Source organism: Lupinus angustifolius, unplaced genomic scaffold, assembly GCF_001865875.1.
Source record: "Lupinus angustifolius cultivar Tanjil unplaced genomic scaffold, LupAngTanjil_v1.0 Scaffold_548, whole genome shotgun sequence".
Lineage (NCBI taxonomy): Eukaryota > Viridiplantae > Streptophyta > Magnoliopsida > Fabales > Fabaceae > Lupinus > Lupinus angustifolius.
Genome location: NW_017727894.1, coordinates 43,415 through 68,246, shown reverse-complemented (window position 1 = coordinate 68,246; position 24,832 = coordinate 43,415). Strand labels below are relative to the sequence as shown.

The window sequence follows — 24,832 nt, the reverse complement described above, 5'->3', positions numbered from 1 at the left end:
GAGTCTTAGAGTGTGTCTAGGATTGTGTTATTCTGTTTGTATTTTCAGCATAATTCTGAACACTTTTTATTATGTTTTATGTTTGGACATCTACTACTATGTTATGATATGCACTGTTATTATTGCTATATCAATTGTGCTATATATCATGTATGTTATATATATTGTGCTGGACTCTTGGGTTTTCTACTTTTTGATGAAGTCAAAAGGGGGAGAAAAGTTGGAGTTTGTATTTTTCTGTCTAAATCATTTCAGGCACAAACTTAAACATGAAGGGGGAGCACACAAGTCAACCATGTCAAAATCATTCGAAGTATGCTAATCTCAAGAAAACTACAATTTCAAAAGATGTTGGTTTGTCATCATCAAAAAGAGGAGACTGTGAAGAAGATCTTGCTCTTGACCTTGGCACGGTTTTGATGAAGACACCAACATCACCAAAAAGAAGAAAAGGAAGATGACTTATGAAGACAAATGAAGATAAAGCTTCAAGACATTAGATTAAGTCTTTGTAAGTACTTCTATCCTAAACTCTTAAGTATATACAAGTATAATTGCTCAAACTATTTTTTAGAAAATGTGAGACACTTTTAAAAGACTTAAAACATTTTTCAAAAATAGTGTGTAACAGGTTACTTCATTGAGTAACAGGTTACATGTGTGAGAAAAGAGTTATCCAACTAAAAAACTGATTTTTGAAAATTGAGTAACCGATTACTCAAAATAATTTTTAAGCATTTGTTGGACAGAAAGTTTGAGTAACCGATTACTCAAATGAGTAACCCATTACTGAGAGTTGTTGGAAGTGTTTTTCAGATTTCAAAGTGAAAGGTTTTCACTCCAAACAAAATCTCTTCACTCCAAACAACTCATACTTTCAGATACCTTGAAAGGGTGTTTGTAAACTCTATATAAAGGCTCTAAACTCTCACACAAAGGACACATATTAAACAAGAGATTAACACACAACTTTCATATAATTTTCTCAAAAGCTCTCACACTTTTCCAATTTATCTTTGAACGTTTTGCAACTTGTTCTTAAACTTTCAAGTTAATTTTGCAAAGTTGCTTCAAGTGTTTCAAAGACTTTTACAAAGAGCATTATATACTTCTATATATATTCAGAGTTTGGATTGCAAGTTACATAAGTTTCATACTTGTAAAGGCAATCTGCCATAGTTGAATATTCTTCATTCTTGTAAAGAATTCTTTCTTTCACGGGGTGTGAAAAGAAAGGGGAATAGATTCACTTGGAAAGGTGTTTTCCAAGGGTATAAGAATTAGGGAGTGTGTAAGGTACATAGAGATCTCGGGGTGAGATATTGTAATTACAACTCATAATTCTTAGTGGAAAAATCTCTTGTGCGACAAGAGTACTAGATGTAGCTTTCGGTGGACAGGAAGGTGAACCAGTATAAAACTCTGTTGTGTACTCTCTTCTCCTTATCTCTTTCATTTTATTTCCTATTATTTTCTGCATATTGTTCCGCTGCACTTTAACTTTGATTTTGCAGAAAAAACGGCCATTATTTTAAGACAACTAATTCACCCCCCTCTTAGTTGCCCCCTCTTAGTTGCACTCTGATACTTACATATTCTACATATAAAAGTGATTTTTTATCTAATTAATTAAAATCTATTGAATGAAATATATTGCATTGGTCACAATGTATGCCATTGAGTAAAGAGTATGTGAATATTTGACATTTAAAACATCCAAACTACACCTTACAAACAATATGAAAACGGGTTGGCAGACATAGTAGTATCTGTCAACACGCTAAAAAATAAAATTAAGTGAAGATATCAAGACTCTATTCTTGATGAACACAATTGTATATGCATCATTTCTTTAAGATTGAACAATAACCTCAAACGAATATATATTCAACTGCAAATTACAATATATAATACAACTTAATATGTAAAATACACATTACAACTTTATGTATGTCTTTAATATTGTTGGGATACTTTAGTCATTTGCTCTCTATTCCATTCATATCTTCTTTTTGTATAGTCCATTCATTTCAAATTCCATTAACTCTTTTTTCTCCATTTTCTAATCTATCTCTCTATCTTTCTCCATTTTTTCAATCTCAAACTCACCAAAACCTTCTTTTGTATTTTTTCAGAGGTATGATTTTTGCTCAACAAATCGGTGGATTCTTTGTTACCATGTATGATTTTTTCGTACAACTTCCTATATGTACATTATACCATTCACTCAACCTTCTTTATCATTAGATCTTATAGCTTCTAATTATTTATATTTGAAGAGGTACAAGGTTATAGTAGTGTTTCTAACATCTCATACTCACCTTTGTTCATAGTCACTCATTCACTCAAAGTATGTCTTTTCAATATTTACTAACAAGGTAACATTTTTACTTGACAAATTAATATTTTTTTTCCCATTGTTTGTTGGATGAAGCTTATTTTATTCTTTTTGAGTTCAAGATAACATTTTTTGTATGATTTATCATTACACCTTATTTCAAATTTTGGTGTTATTTTGAATTGTTTTTACAATTTTTAGTTCAATATCAACTTTATTGGCCATTTTTTTTTTGGATGAATAAGGGTAAAATGAACTTTTTTCCAATTTTTAGCTCAATACTATCCTTACTTCTTCCATTCTAACTTATGCATGTTAACCTTTTGGTGTTAATTTGGATATGCAGGCTCACTATTTAATGTCTTTTATTTTTCTATATTTGTTGTTGCTAAAGCTCTAGAGTGTGTGTTTTTGTGTTCATCTCTCATAATTCACAAACTTGCATTCTCCTTTCACACCACACTACCACTTAGGGATGAAGAAGAGTGGGAGAAGAAGGCTGGTGAAGAGGAAACGACAGAAAGGTGGCATAGTCATTATCTCAACTCTGAGGATGCATTCTCTTTTCACACCACACTACTCATGTACCTTTTTTTTCTCAACTGGTTCTCTTTCAAAATGTTATCTTATACTTTGTGTGATGAATATAATTAACATCGATCATTAAAGTTGAGTAGTTTTATTGATGAAAATGTAATCATTTTATAAAATTGTATTTGCTTTGGTAATATAGGCAACACATGTGTTCTTAACAATGCGATTGTATGGGTAACATGTGTGTTTTAACTATGTGAATTTACGGATAACATGTGTGTTCTTAGCTATGCGAGTGTACGAGTAACATATTTGTTCCTAACCATTAAAATGCATGGAATGAGTAGTTATGTACCCCGAAAGGAATTAATTATTTACTCAAAAGATGAGGTGATACCTTCGATAATAACAAAAAAATAACATTTTCAAATCTCATAATTTGTTAAGTATATCGTACAAAAATATAAAGTAATTGTAAAAGCATACCATTGGCATGGTCTAAAATCTCTACTATAAATTTAAATTAAAAGGTAATAAATCTGTCTAAAAATCAATATTGTTAAAACCGTACTGGTTATCAAACTGGTCAAGGTACTGGTACAGTGGTACAGTGGTTCAACTGGTGGTTCAGTAATTAAACCGCATGCTGGTTAAACTTGACATATATATTTATATATATATATATAAACCTATAACAAAAAAAATTCAAATAGGTAGATACTCAAATTTATAATTCATATTCATAATCTACTCAAAATTCACATAAACATACAACTTTAAGTCTTTAACAAATTCAAAGTCTAAATTAAAAAACATATATCAATCCAAAAGTATCACTTAACAATCACAAAATATAAATAAATGACACAAGTTCAAAACTCACTCTACAAAACAAATAAATTTGGAGTTTTAACATTTAACACCAAGGAGTCAAAGTTATCTCATATCGAGATTATATTTTTGCACCAAATCTTATCTTCAGACAATACTCCAAGATTAAATAAATATCACTAAGATTACATACGAATGTTAGGAACCAAAATGTGTAATCTAAGTATGTCTTGGAAGCATGTGCCTTGAAGTGTTGAAGAAGGGTTGGAAAGATGGGTCAGCTTGTAATGGGTTTTTTAATTTTTAAGTTTTTTTTTAAAAAACAATATGTGCATAAACCGCCCGGTTTAGTCAAATACCAACCGGTTCACCGGATTTGACCAGTTTTGATACTTGGTCGGTTCACCGGATTTGACCAGTTTTGATACTTAGCCGGTTCAACATCTATACCATACCGGTTAGGGGTCCGGTTCGCCAGTTTTCCGGTTGAACCGGCCGGTACGATACAGTTTTTACATCATTGCTAAAAATCAATCTCACAATAAAAGGTGTCATGTGCCACGTGAAATGCGGGAAATTAACGTGGATAGTGTAGTCAAACTACACTATCACACGTTTGGTGTAGTTTAAAAATGTTTACGTAACTAGTGCAAATTTAATGGAAATCATGGATGACGTCCACGACTTTGGGGAAGTCGTGGACCAACAATGCGAGATCACTTTATTGTGTTAAGGTTGATCGAGATCGTGGTCCTCGTCCACGACTTCCATGGCAATGGCGTGGATGTACAACACGACATCCAACTCGTGTATGAAGTGCACGAGTTCCAAACACGATATATACCCCCACCCTAGCTCAAATCCCACCGAACGAAAAAAAGAAAAATTTAGAAAATTTTAAGAAGTGTCATTATACAATGTAAGTAAAAATATTGTTTTGTTTTTAATTTCATTTACTTGTTTTAATTTTTATTTAATGTGGCTTTATGTTTATGTAGATGGTCATTATTAGAGATATTGTTAGTGAGTTTAGCGATGAAGATGACATTGAGGTATGTGGTAGTAATGATGATGATGATGTTCAGATTGCCACTAGTGAACCGATTAGCATAACATATGCTACTCCTTCATCTTTTTTCGTTAGCATTGATTATCATTATGGACAAGACTTTCCATATAGAAGTAGTGACATAAGTAATGATTTTGATAATAATCTGTTTGTTGGTATGCAATTTGATTCAAAGGAAGCAACAATAAATACTGTAAAACAATTTCATATTAGGAATTTTGGTGATATCCATGTGGATGAGTCTAGGCCACATACATATGTTGCAAAATGTAAATATTATGGTATTGGATGTGAGTGGATAATTCGGACATCGAAAAGTGTGAAACTTGATATTTGGGAGATTAGAAAAATTAGTGGAAGACACACTTCTGCATCCACTAATATTTCTCAAGATCACACGAAATTGAACTCATCATTCATCGCAAACTGCATTATGCAATTAGTATCTGAAAATCCTGATATACCAATTAAAGTATTAGTGAAAGAGGTAGTCACTCGTTTTGGTTATACGGTGACATATAGGAAGGCTTGGACTACTAAACAAATAGCAATGTCCCAAATTTATGGGGATTGGGAGGGACTGTACAAGGAGTTACCTCGTTGGTTGAATGTTGTTCAATATTATGCATCAAGTACAATTGTAAGATATTCAGCATCTAACCATGAAGAACATAATACTTTAATTCTTGATATGGTATTTTGGGCTTTCAAGTCATGCATTGAAGGATTTTCTTTTTGCAAACCAATCCTTCAAGTGGATGGCACATTCTTGACTGGAAAATATACTGGAACATTGTTAATAGCTAGTTCACAAAATGGTAATAGACATATATTTCCAATAGCATTTGTCATTTTGGAAGGGGAGACCAAAGAAGCATGAGAATGATTTTCTACAATCTTCGGATATATGTTATCCAACAACCGAACATTTGTATAATATCAGATATGGGTACATGTTTGTTAGGTGCACTTCGTACTGAGCTCCCACAATGGTGTAATGCACAATCTATATGTTACATATGCCATGTTGTTAGAAATTTCAACAAGGAGTTCCGAGATGATGATATGAAAGAAAAAGTCATCGAAATGAGTATGCATTGAACTTTACGTGATTTATGTTAAATTATTTATTTTTGTGATTTATGTTAATATTGGTAAACTTGTTGTAGGGTATGAGTTGATGGGCCTCGATTAGAGCGAATGCTTATCGTGTTGCGTCAAAACAATTTGAGGGCAGTTGCTTGGTTAGACAACATCCCAACTTATTTTGAAAACTAATAAATCTTAACTTATTTTAAAAACTCATACTATACTCAATAAAGCTAACCCCTAAAATAATAAATTACCTAAATTATCCATCTAAAATGAATATTTCAAATTCACCATGTCCCGTCGGAAGTCGTGTTTAATGTACACGACAACGGAAGTCATGCTTGTCGTCCATGATTTCACTGCAGGAGAGACAAAATCACAGAATCTTGTGTAGAGGGTGCACGACATTCTTTGGATCTCGCATTGTTGGTCCACGACTTCCTTAAAGTCGTGGACATCATCCACAATTTCCATTAAATTTGCACTAGTTCCGTAAATATTTTTAAACCAATACAAAATGTGTGATAATGTAGTATGACTACACTATCCACGTTAATTTTCTCGTGAAATGCGTCTGTTATAATTTAAAAATATTTGAAATTTTGTGTTCGGAATTTTTGATATATTATGATATGATAGATATGTGAAATTAATAATTTAGTGTATCAATTATAATCGTTCTCCATCTCAATTAGAAGATGTGAAAAGTAAGATATAAATAAAATTAGTGACATAATTCTATATTTATATGTTGCAGTTCCTTAGTCTATCTATTACCTATATAACAAAAAAAGGTCCCTCATGACATGTGTAAGTCTCTCAAACCCTCATGACATGTGTCAATCTCTCATCAAAACTAAAGATCCCTCATGACATGAGTCAATCTCTCAATCAAAACTTTCCCTCCAAAACATGTCAATCTTCCCTTTTTGTTCATTGTACAATTTAATTCTAATGATTAATGGGCCCATATGTTTTTTATTCCATGAAGAAATTGCATCTCACAATAAAGGGGATTGAATCCATTTTCACATGTGAATTACTTCTCCACCATTATCATTTCATTTCTCCACATTCTTCTCCCCTTTCATTTCATATTTCTCTCTTCTTCTCTCACATGTCTACAATCCAATGTTTCATTCGTCAATCTTCATTTCGTTTAAACTTAATATGATGGCTTATATATCCCGCTACTAAATCTTCATCATTGTATATTTGTTCTTATTTTACAAATATGTTGTGTAAAGTGTATTTTTATTGATTTTTTCATTCATTAACTTAATATGATGGTTTCTGTATCCTGCTACTCAATCTTCATCATTGTAGATTTGTTCTTCTTTTGTAAATATATTGTTTAAAGTGCATTTTTTTCATTCATTTGTTTACTTTTAGATATGTTCTTATTTTCTAGATATTTTAATTGATTTTTTGTTTATTATGTATGTGTATTTTTATTTTTTCTTTGATTTGTTTATATTGTATATATGGTACGATTGATTTCATTATTTTGTAGATTTGTTCTTGCAATAATCATCTTTTTTAGTGTCTGATTTAGAAGGATTTTATCCCTAACAATGACCAAACCTTCAATAACTATGTTATGTACCCGACCTCCATTTATATATATACACACATTTAGTTACAAGTTACAATATCGTATTTGTTTGTTTGTTGTTATGAATTTATTTATCTTCTCATCTTATCTCACTTTTATCATCTTATCTGTTCATTTACAGTTTGACTCTCCCTTAAAGCATACCTACGGGTTTGTGTTATGTCTATGTGTCCATATCTTACTAAAATCTTCAACTTTATTCTTCTTTGTACAACAAATGAATTTGATTATTTTTTATCACATGATATTTGTCAAATATTTTTTCCCGTGTGGTTATTTTTCTAAAGCATGAAATACGAATTGGCCATATTCTTTGTTTCAACATTTGTAGAAAAGAAACCTCACATCCTATAATACAACGATTAGATGTTATATTCATTATCTGATTGTAGAATAATAGTTCTTTCATTTTATTATGTGTTTGTTCTTTTTCTTTCGAAGTTATTTTTTTTCACTATCTGAATTTGTCAACTTTATATTAGTAAGAATAATCTTTAATTTTTTTATTCTCATCATAAATAATTTGCCATGTTTAATTGTTGAATATGTATATTTTATCTAATTAATCATAGTAAATATGATCATCATATTAGTCATAACCACCAAAGACAATTTAATTTCATTTACATTCTACTATATAATTAATAAATTTATGGAATATTAATATTTAATTCCATTTATATTCTGTTTTGATTGAATTTATGGATGAGTTACAAAAATATAATATAAATTTGTATAATTATAGCTAATAAATTTGTGAAATACTAATTGAATAATAATTACTCATTAATATCTTTGAATGTATTAATTGAGTAATATTAATTGTTAGTTACATTTTAGAAACTGAAATTATTAGGCATGATTGTCTTTGAATGTATTTTGCTTTATTATCTAAAAATCAAATAACAAAAAGGGATTTAGTAGCAGGGTATAAAAGTCATCGTATTAAGTTTAAACGAAATAAAGATTGACGAATGAAACATTGGATTGTAGACATGTGAGAGAAGAAGAGATAAATATGAAATGAAAGGGAGAGAAGAATATGGAGATATGAAATGATAATGGTGGAGATGTAATTCACATGTGAAAAGGGATTCAATTCCCTTTATTGTGAGATGCAATTTCTTCATGGAATAAAAAACATATGGGTCCATTAATCATTAGAATTAAATTGTACAATGAACAAAAAGGGAAGATTGACATGTTTTGGAGGGAAAGTTTTGATTGAGAGATTGACACATGTCATGAGGGATCTTTAGTTTTGATGAGAGATTGACACATGTCATGAGGGCTTGAGAGATTAACATATGTCATGAGGGACCTTTTTTGTTATATAGGTAATAGATTTGTGGAATGCTAATTGAGTAATAATTACTCATTAATGTCTTTCAATGTATTAGTTGAGTCATATTAATTGGTAGTTACACTTTAGAAACTGAAATTATTAGGCATGATTGTCTTTAAATGTATTTTGCTCTATTATCCTCTATTATCTAAAAACTAAATAATTATCCTCCACTATTATTTTTGTTATTTGATTTTTTATTTTGTTTTTTGATTGAATTTCTCTTTAATAGGATGTAATAATGAAAATATTAAAGAAATTTCATTTGATTATGATAATTAATTGATTTGATTTATATTTTGATTAAATTATTTATGATTTGATAATTTTAAGCAATGCTCATTATGAATATAAGTTTGCATAATTGTAAATAATAAATTTACGAAATATGTTTATATTCAGTTCCATTTATATTCTATTTTGTTTGAATTTATGGATCAATTACAAAATTTGAATTTATGGATCAATTTATATTTATATGTAATTTGTCATGATTCATTCAACTCCATGACAAGCGTGATTAATTGAGCATATTACATGATTAGTTTAACATTGAAAATTTAATGCATATTTATAATTATACTGATAAAGAAATAATTAAATAATAATATCATAAAGAAACATAAAAGTTCAACTTTTTTCACTCAGTTACAAAAATGATATTGTACGCAATTAATCAATTGTTAGTTACATTTTAGAAGCCAAAATTATTAGCCATCATTGTCTATGAATATATTTTATTCCGTTATATACAAATTAAATAATTGTTCCTAAAATTAGTTTTGTGATTTGATTTTTCATTGCGTTTTTGGATTAATTTCTATTTAATATTTAATAGCATGTGACAATCAAAATATTAAAGCAATTTGATTTGATTGTGATAATTAATTTGTTTGATTTATATTTTGATTAAATTATTTATAATTCCCTGATTTTAAGCAATTTTTATTAATGATATAAATTTGCCTAAATAATAAATTTTCGGAATATTAATATTTAATTCAATTTATACTCAATTTGCTGTTTGAATTTATGGACCAGTTACAAAAATGAAATATAAATTTGTAGTATTATAATTAATGAAATTATGAAATATTAATTGAGTAATATATACTCATTAATATTTTACATCATTTCCGATAATTTGTTTATATTTGGATTTATTAATCTATAATTTATTCTGATTTATTGAATTGCATAATGTGCATGATTAATTCAGCATACGACACAATTATTTAACATTAGAAACTTAATACACAATTATAATTATATTGATAAATAAATAATTATATTTTTAATGTCATAAATAAATATAAAAACTCAAATTTTATGGATCAATTAAAAAAATGACATTATACACAATTAATCAATTAAGTTAAACAATGAAATATAATAAGATTATAAGATGATGATACAACAAATTAACTCTATAATGTATGTGATTTATTTAAAAATAAAAGGAATATGATTACCTATGCAATATTAAAATATAATGTTACTATAACAATATTAAAATAATAATAATAATATGAATCATAACATATTGTTTGTAGCTATTTTAGAGTTAAATAATATTATTTTTATACTAATCTTATTTTAGAATCAAATAATAATGAAATTATAAATTTATTGATGATTTTTTTGATTAATAGGATACTACTAACTATATCATGTTATGTATGTGTAAAAAACAATGTTGGGAAAGTCGAGCAAGACGTTAAACCAGAAGAAGTCCCATATTAAGTTTATACGATTTAAACAGTCAAACCGTATGGTCTGATCGTATGATTTTATATATAATTAATAATTTTTAACAATATAAATGCTCTGGTAACATATATGTTTTTAACCATGTGAATGCACGAACAACATACATATTCTTAATCATAAATGCACATGTAATATGTGTTCTTAATCATGCGGCAAAAAAATACCGTCTCGTGCAAATGAACGGGTAACTTGCTAGTTTGTTCAATAACTATTTCTTTGTATGTGTGAAAATCAGTTATTTATTTTTGGAATTTTTAATTTCTTGCATTGCCAATTTTAATTTATTTACAAAAAATAAGCAGTGTTATGAAACCCAAGCTGAACGTTAAATTGAAATATGTCTCGTATTAGGTTTAACCGGTTTGAACAATTAAACCATTTGGTCTGACCGGGTGATTTCATACAAAATTAATAAATTTTATCTATAAATATATAATTATATATAAATGTAAAAATTTATATAATTAATAATAAAGTATAATCACATTGAAGTAGTGTATCTTCCCCTTTTTCAAGTTAACTGCTCGGTTCACTTTTTGGGTTAATCCGGTTTAACAATTCGGACTGAAATTTCCCCAGTTCAAAGTGGTCCAACTCTCACTCAATTAAGGCAGTAAATCAGAACCATTTTCAAGTCTAGTCAATGGTTAAATCGGTCGGACTGTCTAGTACGGTCAAGTTTTTACAACACTAAAAATAACTATATTTTTTTAGATTTTATTGTATATTTGAAAAATAAATAAATGTAGCATGACATGTCACATTAGACATCTAAAAGGAAGGCGCTTTACCTTACCAAGTGTTTTTATATTTAACGAAAAAAACATTTAAGCATTTCTTGGTGATAAGATAAAATCTTTATATTTAGAGTAAGCCATAAAATGATTAAATGTAGTAGTGATACTATCCTTTAAATGGACCAAGAAATAATGAGTAAAATTGTACTTTGTAATAATATTTCATTAAAATGACATATGATATGTACATGCATTTACTAACTTAGAAATACTGAGTATAATATGTATATATAAATTAGGATAATTTATGCAAGTTAAAAAATAAATGTAAATATATATAATTTTATTAAAAGTGGAATATCAATATAGAGTGGTAATTATTACTCCTAAAAGTAAACATATAAGCACAAGAGATAGTATATCAAAGATAGACTTGTGTCAAAAAAAATATGTATGTAGAGAGAATCAATAAAATATTTATAACATGTTAAAAATTAATTCTATTTAAAATTAATCATAAATAATAGATTGAAAAACATGAATATATTTACATTCAAATATGATATATTATATATATATATATATAAAAGTTTTTCTTGACGATAAACCTATGTCCATTGGTCAGTCTCAATCTCTAACCCTCTTCACTCTAATAATTAGACAATGAACATTTGCATAAAGCCCAATCCATAACATAAGTATAACCCACCTTTTATGTAACGTGAAAATCCATAAAACTAAGGCTAGAAATTTTGCATCCTTTTGCGGTAGCAGCCACCAGAAGCGGCAATGGCGCCGGCGAAGCAGAGAACCCCAAGGGCGACGAGGAACCCTGATTTGATTCGAGGAATTGGAAAGTATTCGCGATCGCAGGTGTACCATAAGAGAGGTATCTGGGCAATCAAAGCCAAAAACGGTGGCGTTTTGCCGCGTCATGAACCTAAGGCTAAGCCCGAAGCTAAGCCTGAGAAGCTACCCAAGTTTTATCCCGCAGATGATGTTAAAAAGTCTCTACTTAATAAGCATAAGCCAAAGCCCACAAAGCTCAGGTTCTTGTCTTAGTTAACTGTATGAATGAACTACATTCATGATTTATGTCTGGAGTCTATGTGTTAGTGTATGCATATTTTTTGTAAATTAGTTTGTGAGTGAATGATAATAACTTTAGTAGTTTTTAGTGTGTATCAATTTGATCCCTACACAATAAAAATCCAAACTAGTATTGCGAATGTAAGTCAAAATAGCTCCTATAAAGTGTAATAAAACATGCTAATTAGACTCATATTTAATATTTTCGGGACCATTTTGGTTTTTTTATAATTTCTGAGTGAGTAACCGCTACGCATGAAAATTTTGAGGGATCAAAATTGTATTTACTCTCAGCTTTTTATTTGATTGCTTTGATGAGTGTCTTGTTTTAGTATTTATATTGTCAGGAGATTTTATGAAATATAAGATTTTTGTTAATTATTGTGTTTGATTTGGTTAATCGATTTTTTAGCTATGATGGGTATTGTATTTTAGGAAACTTGATTACGTGTAAAAGAACAAAAACTGCACGTGGGCAAGAGTTTATGCCTCTATGTGTGTGTTTTTCTTCTATGTTTGTATTTGATTTGTAAGCTTTAATGATTGTTTTGTTTTTTTGGTGGTTATGTTGTTAGGAAATGTGAATTAATAGATGCTTTTTGTGAATTTGTTTGATTGATTTGTTAAGTATGTGTGGTTTAAATGTTATGGAATGTAAAAAGGAACAGTAAATGTTTTTTGTGCGAAATGCAAGATTGTGATTGATTTGTTAGCTGCAGTTTGAGTTTTGTTCTAGTGGTTTAAACGATATGAGATGTGAAAGGGAACAAAGAAAATGTTTTTTGTGAATGTGTGTGGAATAAAGTGCATATTGCAAAGCCAAGTCAAAGTTACACTGTAATTGAATTCTTATTTTTCTTACTGGGGAGTTATCTATCCATTTAAAGTTCCAATATTTAATGAATTTCTATTTTTGTTGATATGGTGTTTTTGGTGAATGGAGACTTATATTGTGGTTGCTTTTGTCTTCAGAGCTAGCATTACTCCTGGGACAGTGCTGATTTTGCTTGCTGGGCATTTTAAGGGAAAAAGAGTTGTTTTCTTGAAGCAGCTTCCATCTGGGTTGCTTCTTGTCACAGGTATGTAATGAAAATTTCACTTTGATTTTTGAATTACATTATTTCATTTTGATTCCAGTGTTATTTTGAATTACAACTTATTATTTTGATTGTACTGTTATATGATTCATTTTACTTTATACAAATAATTGGTTTGCAAATGTTGTCACTCATGTTTGCTTGCCATCTCAAGTTGTACTTAAGTTTTGCGTTTGTTATAGAAGTACTGTTTCGAATTTTAAATTTTAGCTGGAGATACTATGGATAATAAATTACTTATATTCATCTTATTTACTCATTTAATTGAACCTTTCTTTACTTTCTCTCTCTCAATTATTCAGGGTTCAATTTGCATTTCGTATCTGATATAACTCTGTTCTCCCTCCATTTCCACTGTATTTTTCATGTTTTTGTCCTTACTGTTTTCAGGTCCTTTTAAGATCAATGGTGTTCCTCGATGAGGTTAAAATCAACAATATTATCTCCAAACCCGAAAAAATAGTTCAATATGCTACTATAACGCTCCAACCTCATAAAAAATTTCTAAGCAAAAAGCACAAATTAAAAACTGCAATGGCTTCATCTCAAACCTTAGGCACTCTACAACAAATGGTAAAGACAAATGAACACTCTTTTTCTCTCTCTAGAAAATGTGTATTATCATCTTTTTGTGTTTTTTCTCTCTCCTGTTTTAAGCATCTTCCATGAGTGTTGGTGTGTCACGCACTTTTATCTTACTAACTTCTACCACCCATCTTTCATTACCACAACTTGTTCTTTTCTCTATTGGGAAATGACAGCAAACTAAGGAAACGGATAATACATTAATTTGTACTGCATTTAGACAAAAAAAAACAGTAACAACATTGTATCTAATGAATTTGAGCGAGTTCGGGGTAGGGTATCAAATATAAACCAAAAAATTGGGATTGACTTTTACTTGAACCCAAACACAATCACAGCAAGTTTTCCCCGTTAAATTCGGATTCGGTTTGGACGGGTACTCACATGTTCGTTTTTATTGCTATCCCTAGTTAGAATTTTTAATTGCTATTAATTTAACACTATCTCTATTGAGTGACAAATTTTATTAATAATTAAAGTTTAAGGATAATTAGAAAGGAAAAATAGTTTATAATAGCTACTTGTAGATGACATAATGTTTAAGTTAATTTTATAGAATTTTCCTGGAAACTATTATTGACACAATGACAACAATTTTTATGCTGGATGTTAATGTAGTGAGGTGTTTAAAAGATGATTAATAAAAAACTAAATTTAAATAGTAAAATAAAGATGGAACTACACATTTAATAAGGATTGAGATCTCGTAAAGACAAATGGATAAATTCTTAGAAAAACTAAATATGAAAATCTTTTCAAGTAAAGTCAATACATCAAGTGACTAAACTCGTTCATTGAGTAAATGTATTTAGGGACAATTACATCTATTGACACATATATTTAGAAACAAGTGCGTTCAAATGTGTCCAATGACAAGCGCATTCGAGACTTTGCTTTACTCATATAAGTTTGTATGTTTTCCACTCGTCTCGCCATTTGAATTTATTTCAATTGATGAGGATCTTAATCCTTTCAATATGTATTCTTCAATTAAATACTATGTTTCTTGCTAAGTGAAATTTAGTATTCTTTCGAAAACGAACTTTATACTCTAGTAGTTTTTGTAGAAAAGGAGACTTAATCAATCACACAAAAGGAAAATATAGAAAACCAATTTATATTGTACAAAATTATAACATTTAGGATCGAAGTTAATAGCAAAAAGAACTTCTCATAAACATCAAGAACGGTATATCACATACAATTGGATATCGCACATTAAATTTTATCTTTGAACTAGTTGAAGGTTGACAGATTCTTCGCACTTTATGCTTCTTGAAATTAGCCGCAATGTAATACTTGTATTAAATATTATTCCTAAACGGATATTGATTTGAAGACCTTTGAAGCTTCTCTAAAGACCTTAAAGAAACATCTATATAAGAAGAACCCTTTTGAAGATTGAAGGTGGCCAACTTGTGAACAAGGAACACATGATCTATCACTTGAATGTTATTATATATAAGCAAACTAAGAAAAGAAAAGGAAAAACACATGAGAATACTTTAAATATCATGGGTTGTTGTTATTGTAGCTTGAACAATTCTAAATGACACGAAATAATACTTACTAGCTGAGTCACAATTAGATTGCTCTCTTTAAGATAAGACATTTTGTGGCACTGTCCAAATGTGCAAGTAGAATATCAATCACGCCGTCCCCAGGATAAAACAACCTAAATCTTTGTTATCGAGTTCTTACCAATAACCAATCTCGAATACACCCACTATACTATAGCTACCTATGTCAATTCTCGAAATTCTCACAATATGGCTACTAGTGCCAATTCTTGAAATTTCCAAAATATGGCTACTAGTGCGAATTCTCGAAATTTCCACAATTTGGCTGTCTATGCCAATTCTTAGTGCCACGGAAAGAAAGGAAGAGAAGTTTGCCGAAAATGCATGGACGAAAAGTATGAGGGAGAAATATAAAGTTGAGTAAAAACATACTCAACTTGGGACAAGAAAATATTAATGGAGGAGACTTCTATTTATAACATTAGATTTTTTTCAAGTTCCTCATCTCTCCTATATGGGTCTTCGGAGTTGTCTTTTCAAAATTCTTCTATGTGAAACTTGAGAATTTTTTTAGATTTCACATCAAAAAATTCCTACTAATAACTTCCGACAAACCAAGTTCCAACATGAGTTATTTCTTTATATTGAGTCCTAGACTCATATGATCTTAAACCTTTATATGCTCATACATAGTGAGTCAATAAAGATCATACTTAAAATTTGTTTTGAGAATTAGAGCTTGAAGTGACTTGGTAGAGAAAGAATCCTTGCCTTGAGAAATGTTGAATAATTAATGCATGTAGAGATGTTGAATACTAGGAAAGGCTAAAATGTGTCAATTGTAAACTATTTAGGAAATAATGGAAAATTCTTTTGGGAGAAGGGATAAGACATTGCTCTTGGTCAGGGTACTGCTGGAGTGTATGAGTAGTCTCACTTCTTCCTTCCTAGTTAGCTAAAACATTGAAATTCAAACACCCCTTCACATATTTGATAGAGAAAATGTGATATGAATGCTCTTCAAATGAAGTAGATGTTGGCTTTATGTATATGCGACTATGGTGGAGGTTTCTTCTACTGATTTTCTGGCTAAATTATTTGAGGGCTTAGTTCAAGTATGAAATTATAAGGATGGGTCTGAATGATGCACTGTGGTGGCTTCATGAAAGGCTTAACTTTTTATAGTTAAATCTTATAAGATTTTCCATTTTTCCTTATTATTTTTATTTTACCACTAAAAATTTCACCGTCACCTATATTTCCATGGCTCTGCTTATATATATGAAAAGATTGGTGTTATATTAGGTATTATTCCTTTATAAATCCTTTGAACGCTGCTTATTTTATTTTTTAAATTTCACCACCTCCTACTGTCTATACAAATATCTTTTACTGACAAAAATTTAATGTCATATATATTAAAAGAGTACTTGTTGCCTCACAATTATTAGACTAATGCTATTTTGTCTTTCCAAGTCTTTATTACTTATTTCCCTATAATTGTATATTCAAGAATTTATATTATCTAATTTAGAACAAAACCACGTGTTTATAAGAATTTATTCAACATGGCTAAGTTATTTACATTAGTATAGTTTCTTTGAACTAAATTTTATGTGTTGGAGATTTTCTTATTTTTTCTAACTTCTAAGGACACATTATGTCCCTTGCATATTGTTGTAACTTTATTTATAATGATTTAAAAATTTAATGAGCTAAATCTAATCACTCTAATCTAAATCTAATACTTTTGAGTATGTTACATTTCCCACGTGAATTCCTGATAGCCGGGCCCCTCCCATAATGAGTGAGGATCAATTATTCCCATCGAGAAAGACTTGTGTGAAGAGGAAACTACGTAGAGATTACCAATAAAATGTTAACAACACATTAATATTTTAATTTTAATTAAATTTAATCTTAAATCATAGTATGAAAAACTATAAAATGTGTTTGCCTCTACATATGAAGTGTTACATGTATCTTCATACAAGTTTTTCTCCCTCATTCATGTCGTCATCTAATAAAAAAATGACACTTCAAAATTATGAAAACAAAAACTATTACTTTTACACTTTTCAATAAAATTCTACTTGCTAGGGACATAGAAATACCATTACAGAAGATCTTCATTCCTACCATAATACCCCGACTAACGCAATTTATTTCCCACTCACTTGTTTTACACGGGTGCCACTGATTTTTAAAGGAGGTGCTTTATATGTCAAATTTTCTGAGAGTTATGGATTAGGTGCTAAAATGTGAGAAGGATTATGATGATATTTGTTGAGTTGAGACACATAAAAGACATTATGAAAATTGGAAGTAAAGCTATTTGACTTAAAACGAGGGTCTCTATCATAGGTGATGTTACAAGAAATACCATGTAACCTTACAATCTCTATGAGGTATATTCGAGCTAGTTTCTATAAGAGGTAATTTGACCTAATAGGTAAGAAGTGTGATGATTTAGTTAATCTATCTACCACAACCTAAATTGAATCAAATCTAGAAGGTGCCCTTAGTAAACCTATTACAAAAGCCATGGTGATTTTATCTCATTTCCATTCTCGTATGCTTAATGCTTGCATGGGTCGGGGAGGCTTCTGATGTTCTATTTTTACTTTCTGACAGGTTAGATAGGAGGAGACATAGTTGGCCACATCAATCTTCAATTTTGGCCACCAAAATCTTTTCTTTAGATCCTTATACATTTCATTAATTCTGAAGTGGATTGTGAACATACTTTTATGAGTTCCTTATGTGATTTGCTTTCTTAACTTTGGCTCATTAGGTATAGAAATTTTATTAACCAACTTAAGTATTCCATCTTGGTTTACACTATATTTGGTGGGAACATTTTCTTGAATCTGCTTTCTAGTCACAATTATATCTAGATCATTCTGTTGAGTCACTAGTATTTCATTAATTAACTCATTTTCTATTCTTAAATTGTATAGTCTAAGAAAATCTAAATCCCTATAGTCCTCAAGAAGTTTTAATTCTTTCACCATTAGGGTATCCAGATGTACTGATTTTATGCTTAATGCATCAGTTGCAACGTTTTCTTTTCCTGGATAGTATTTTAATTCGAATTCATAATCTTTTAAGAATTCTATCATTATTCTCTGCCTCATGGTTAATTCTTGTTGGTCAAGTAAATATTTTAGACTTTTGTCATCACTAAATACGTCAAATTTTGCTCCATATAAGTAATGTCTCCGGAGTGTCAATGCAAAAACTACAGCAGTTAGTTCTAGGTCACGAGTTGGATAATTTTCATTATCTCGACAAAACATAGAAAACTCTTTTTTCTGTCCAAGTTGGATAATATGGTCTTTTAACAAAGATTCTTAGTGCCTTATTCAGAAGCCGATTATAGATCGGGGAAAATATTAGCACACCGTCCGCTCGTATTGAAATGGTACCCTCGCTAATAACACATAATTTTATACCTTAATATTATTTGTTAAAAAATCAATTATAAAGCAAAATATTTTATTTTTTATATTTGTGTCTGACAAGAGTTTATCTTGCTCATACGCATCCATACTTGCAACATGAAAATCAAGACTACGTAGTTCTGATTTGACAATGATTAGTTGATTTGTTTATTTTTTGTCGATTTGAAAGTACCGATAGATTTGTCGGACTTGATTTTTATTGATTAAAAATATTTATAATACATGATTGTTGTAATTCAATGGAACTAATAACATAGAGATGGTATAGGTCGTAGACATTCTTCCCATTTTCAGATAAGTTAGAAACGACTCGAACCGTGACCATACTATAAAAATTCCGTGCATTTAGGTGATAAAATAGTTTTTAATTGTTTGTTTTATATGGAATTAATATCATAAGATGGTGTTAGTTATAGAACTTCTTCCCATTTTCTAAGAAGTTAGAAATGATCGAACCATGACTAGGCATGTAAAAGTTCGGTTCGGTTTGGTTTTTGGTAAAATTTAGTAACTGAACCAAATACAAAGACATGGTTCGGTCCACCTCAATGAAACGCAAATTTATTGCAAGAACTGAGCCGAATTGCACATGAATGGTCCCATTCGGTTTCATGGTTTTCATGATTTTTTTTTGTTTTTTTATCAATTGAAAATTCTAAATGTATTACAAAAGATATTTTTAATAACATATATAACAATTATTATTAGAAGTAAAAAACACTTCTATTATTATTAGAAGTAAAAAAATTAAAACTCATAATTGCTTGTTAATAACATATACAACAATCATGTAATTCAAGAAGAAAAAAAGCGAATGATCACATATACAATAGTACAATTTATAATTTATAACATGTATATTACTTGTAATATATATAACAATATAATTCACGATTAGTAACATATATCACATTACAATTCATAATTAATAACATAATACATGTATAATAGTTTATGGTATATTCTAGTTTCAAATTCGGTTTCACGAAAATTAGAAGATATGTTACAAAGCATCAGGACACTGAGAAAGTATTACAAATATATAATATTTTAGTAAGTAGTAACAGATACAATGTTAATGTAATAACAATTTAGTAACATATATAACACTACAATTCACACAAAATTGATAATTTAAGCCCCAAAATTGGTTGAAGAATTCTCTAGTATCTATTTTTTAATATGCGGTTCGGTTCTAATGGGTCCTAAATTTCTAAAACCATGAACCAAACCGAACATAAATGATTCTTTAAAAAAATAACCGAACTGAACCGCGAAACCGAACTGAATCGCGAAACCGAATTGAACCACATTTTGTGGTTTGGTTCAGCTTCGTTCCATTGGTTTCACAGTTTAAACGGTGACCGCTTACATCCATAACCATGACCTTAGTATCAAATTCCCTAAAATTCATTTAGGTGAAAAAATAGTTTTTGAACATTTTTTATATAGAATTAATAACTTAGAAATGGTTTTGTCGTATACTTTCTTCCCATTTTCAGAAAAGTTAGAGGCGACTAGAACCATGTTCTTATTATAAAAATTTCATAAAATTTATTTAGGTGATAAAATAGTTTTGAATTATTTTTTTTATGGAATTAATAGCTTATGTTGGTTGTAGACATTTTTCCCATTTTTAGAGAAGTTAGAGACGACTTGAACCATAACCTTAGGTGATAAAATAATTTTTAATTATTTTTATATATGAAACTAATAGATAGAGACGTAGACCTTCCTCCCATTTTCAGTGAAATTAGAGACAACTCGAATTATAACTTTACTATAAAAATTCCATAAAATTCATTCAGTGATTGAGATTGAATAGTTTTTAAAAGAGAAAATTAATATACAAAAAGTGAAAGTGCTAATGACTACTATCGATTTTGGTCCAAGTGGAAGAAAAATATGACACTAATCGTAACATTCCTATCAAATCTGAGTAAAATATTTTTATTTATACTTAGTTCTATTACTATTTGAGACAAATTATTGAACTATTATATATTATTATTACAACAAAGTAAGTAATAAAAAAACAAAATCAATGAAGAAATATATATAAGAAAGGAATAGTAAACAGGATAAAAACGGAACCTGAAATATATGATATGATGTGATTCTCATACAAGTTGAAGTGGTTGTTTCTCAATGTGGAAACTCAAAATCCCGGTCTTCCGATAAGTGAATGGTTCAGTGTTATCACTTAGAAAGCCATAGAAATAATTCTTAAGATTGGTCTCCTATTGTTCAGATTGTTGGGTTTATTCAAGTGTGAAGTCTCACATTGGATATGCAAGGAAGAGTGAAAGAGTTTATAAGTAGGAAAGACCCATGGAACTAATGCCTTAAGGTTTTGGTTCAAGACGTGGTGTCTTACTTGTGACTCTTCACTCTTCCCATACCCATGTAACAATGAAACTCCCTGGTGGTTGGAGGCTCCCCGGTCGCAGTTTGGTCCAACAAGTAGTATCAGAACTGATGGTTCGACTGAGACATGGTAGACTGAAGGGGGAGCGAAACGGAAAGTGTGTGGTACCCACACTTGAGGGAGAGATTGTTGGGTTTATTCAAGTGTGAAGTCCCACATTGGATATGCGGGGAAGAGTGAAATAGTTTATATGTAGGAAAGACCCTAAAACTAATGCCTTAAGATTTTGGTTCAAGACGTGGTGTCTCACTTGTGACTCTTCACTCTTCCCATACCCATGTAACAATGGAACACCTCAGTGGTTGGAGGGTCCTCGGTCGCAGTCTAGTCCAACAAGTGGTATTAGAGCCGATGGTTCGGCTGGGACATGGTGGACTCAAGGGGGAGCGAAACGGAAAGTGTGTGGTACCCACACTTGAGGGAGAGATTGTTGGGTTTATTCAAGTGTGAAGTCCCAAGCTACCACTTGTGGTACTCACACTTGAGGCTGTGAGTTGGTAGAGATGCCGAAAGACAAAAAGGGTATATGAGTCAAATGTACTTACATAATCAAGTTCAATCTTGACAATTATGACAAAAGCTTAAAATATACAGCTTCAGAGTCAAGGAGGAGTGTTGATTAATATGACTCAGAATTTGTTAGAAATATTCATTAGGCAATAAGGAGAAGTATTCATTAGGAATTAAAGAGTCTGTTAGGAATATCTCACCTACAATCTTAGAGCACTTGTGGCTGATTATGTTATTCATGTAGAAATTTATTTTTCTGCATTAGTTTTCTTTTCCATGTTGTATAAATTATGTGCATTGTTGATGAATAAAATAAAGTCTTCTACATAACACATCTTCACTCTACACTTTTACTTACTTCATAACCAACCATTATATTTTGTTGAATATGAACTCCCAAAGCTTACAAATGAGTTGCTATCGTTGGACACTTTTTAATGAGCAAATCTTTGAGTACTCTTTATTCAGCAATCCACCTGCTTCATCCACCAGTATCATCATCCAAACAGTGAGACCACAAAGCCGATGACAAGCAAGGTGAGATCTCAGGCGGTGAGGCAGCGGTGCATTCGGTTCTCGCTAGCATTGGGAAGTTGAGGAACTCCAGATAGACGATGTAAGAGATGACGGTTCCGTGCGATTTTGTGGTTGGTGGTTGGTTAAGACAAACAAGAGGATGGAGCGGTGAAGTAGAAGAAGAAGAGCAGAGAGAGTAGTGGTGTGGCGTGGTTTGGAATTGTGTGTATATATAGGTGCAAGTGCCAAGTGTGGTGGGTGATCTATCTCTTGCAAGTTGCTATACTTTTGTGCCGAAAGCTCTACCTATTGTGAGATTTTTCACAATGAATGGACGTATGGCAGCAGCTGTTAGAGTTCCAGCGACAAAACCAGCAGAGAAATTTGCCCCAAGGACTGAAGGTTTGCCATTTTGTGTTACTCGAAATGCCTACATGCAAGTACGGATTCATCGAACATCCTTGTATGTCAGTGTCCAACACGGAAACGTTCAGATTCGCGAAGGATACGTATCCGTAGAGTATCCAAAAATAAAAATAGAATAAAATAAAAAATATTAAGACATTATCATATTTGTTTTCAATAAAATATAAAATAATATAAATTCGTTTTCATTAAAATAGGATAAGATATATTCGTTTTTAATAAACGTTAACTTATTTAAAGGCCACAAAGACTCATTCCAACATATTGTCACACCGCATTGATCCTCCGAAAATCGGTCCACCATACCGACTCTCAGATCCACAACATCGCCGTCAAGGTGGAGATGAAATTGATACTATTTCTGTTTCTTGGGAAGACAATAAACAATTTTATGAATTATTATACTATATTTTCTTGTTTTGGTACTTAGAATTTTGGAGGACATTGAATTTCAATTTTCATTATATTTTTTACTTTAGATATTTTGATTTACACTTATAATTTTATCATATTTTATATGTTTTTTATTATTTTACACATGTATCATTTAACGTATCGTATCCTATATTTTAGAAAAAATGTATGTCGATGTATCAGATATATATCATATTCAACACACGTACCCGACACACGTATCTGTATTAGTACTTCATAGCCCACATGTGTTTGTAAGAGTGTGTGTCTTTATAGTAGTTAAGGGAAGAAAACAATTGATTATTCTTTAGAGTGGGGAGACGCAATGATATTTATGAAGGAGGAGGGTATGAAAGTTTCTCCGCAGTAGGTTCTTTTCCCCTCCTCTCCTTTATCATTCTCACCTCACCCTCTTTTTAATACCCAAGTGATGGAAACCAAAAGGATAAACATAGTTTATCTCTAAACATCCTCACATTTTGGCTTCTTGTAACAATATTTATGATAATATTCCCAATTAACTGGTTGGGCATGAGAAGAGGATGGCTATTGGCTTTTTGTTTATTGAACTTGTATGAAGATTCATGTTTGTAATGAAAACCTTTCTCATTTAACTCCTATATGTTTTTTTTTGTTTTTCTTTCTCCTTTTTTATTTTCTCTTTTTCTTTTTAACCATCGTTAATCCTCTCCTTCTCTCAGTTCATTTGTTGTTTATTTTAATTAATAATAAATGATGAAGAATGAAAATAACTTGGAGGCTAAGGGTAAAGAAAGAATTTGGATTCTCTCCATTACTGGAGAGTCCATTACCATGTTGAGATCATGACACGTGGTAAAAATAAAAATCTAATAGTCCTAAATTTAACTCATTTTTTAATAAAATAAATTATTGTTATTGTTTCCCCTTAAAATCCAGTACTGGACTCTCCAGTACTGGAGAGGAGTTGGGCTCGTAAAGAAAGGGGTTGCAAAGGCTTCAAAACCATCTTTATTTAATTATCCAATTCAATTTTTAACGTTTTAAGCTTTTATTTGAAAAATTGATTTTTTTTGAAAGAAAAACAACCGGTAACAAAAGGTTTTCTAGCTATTTATCCATCAAAGTAGATACAATTAATCTTGAAATATACAAGATATTCTCTTCAAATTTTGGGTGTTTTGAAATCTTTGTATTGTTTTATTTTTTAAATAGGTCAGACAAAATTGAGTGTTCACACAAACCTTACAAATTACAACAAAAGATGAAATTCCTAGCCTATCTATCGACTATCAAATAAAGCCGTTACAAGTTCTACAAGCTTGCATCAGAGGCGCTCTTCAATCCTTGTAACCACGGCTGGGCATAGAAGCTAAGAAGCTTTACAAGTTTTTGGCTAGGTCCATAATGATGTTACAAGCTTTACAAGCTTTACAAGCTAAGAAGCTAAGAAGCTTTACAAGCTTGCATCTT

General features: G+C 30.4%; 1 protein-coding gene and 1 long non-coding RNA gene across 2 annotated transcripts in view; one reads left to right on the top strand and one right to left on the bottom strand.

Moving 5' to 3' along the window:
* Nucleotides 1-6,880, bottom strand: part of LOC109341644 — a 13,445-nt gene extending 6,565 nt beyond the window's left edge. The window contains exon 1 of the long non-coding RNA XR_002106973.1: nt 6,870-6,880. This is a non-coding gene — a long non-coding RNA (uncharacterized LOC109341644). The remainder of the gene's footprint in view (nt 1-6,869) is intronic.
* Nucleotides 6,881-11,963: 5,083 nt separating this feature from the next.
* Nucleotides 11,964-14,326, top strand: LOC109341643 (60S ribosomal protein L6-like). The gene is made up of 3 exons (XM_019579587.1): nt 11,964-12,380; nt 13,393-13,499; nt 13,908-14,326. The coding sequence occupies exons 1-3, from the start codon at nt 12,121-12,123 to the stop codon at nt 13,937-13,939; spliced, it is 399 nt and encodes a 132-aa protein (XP_019435132.1). The 5' UTR covers nt 11,964-12,120; the 3' UTR covers nt 13,940-14,326.
* The last annotated feature ends 10,506 nt before the right edge of the window (nt 14,327-24,832 follow it).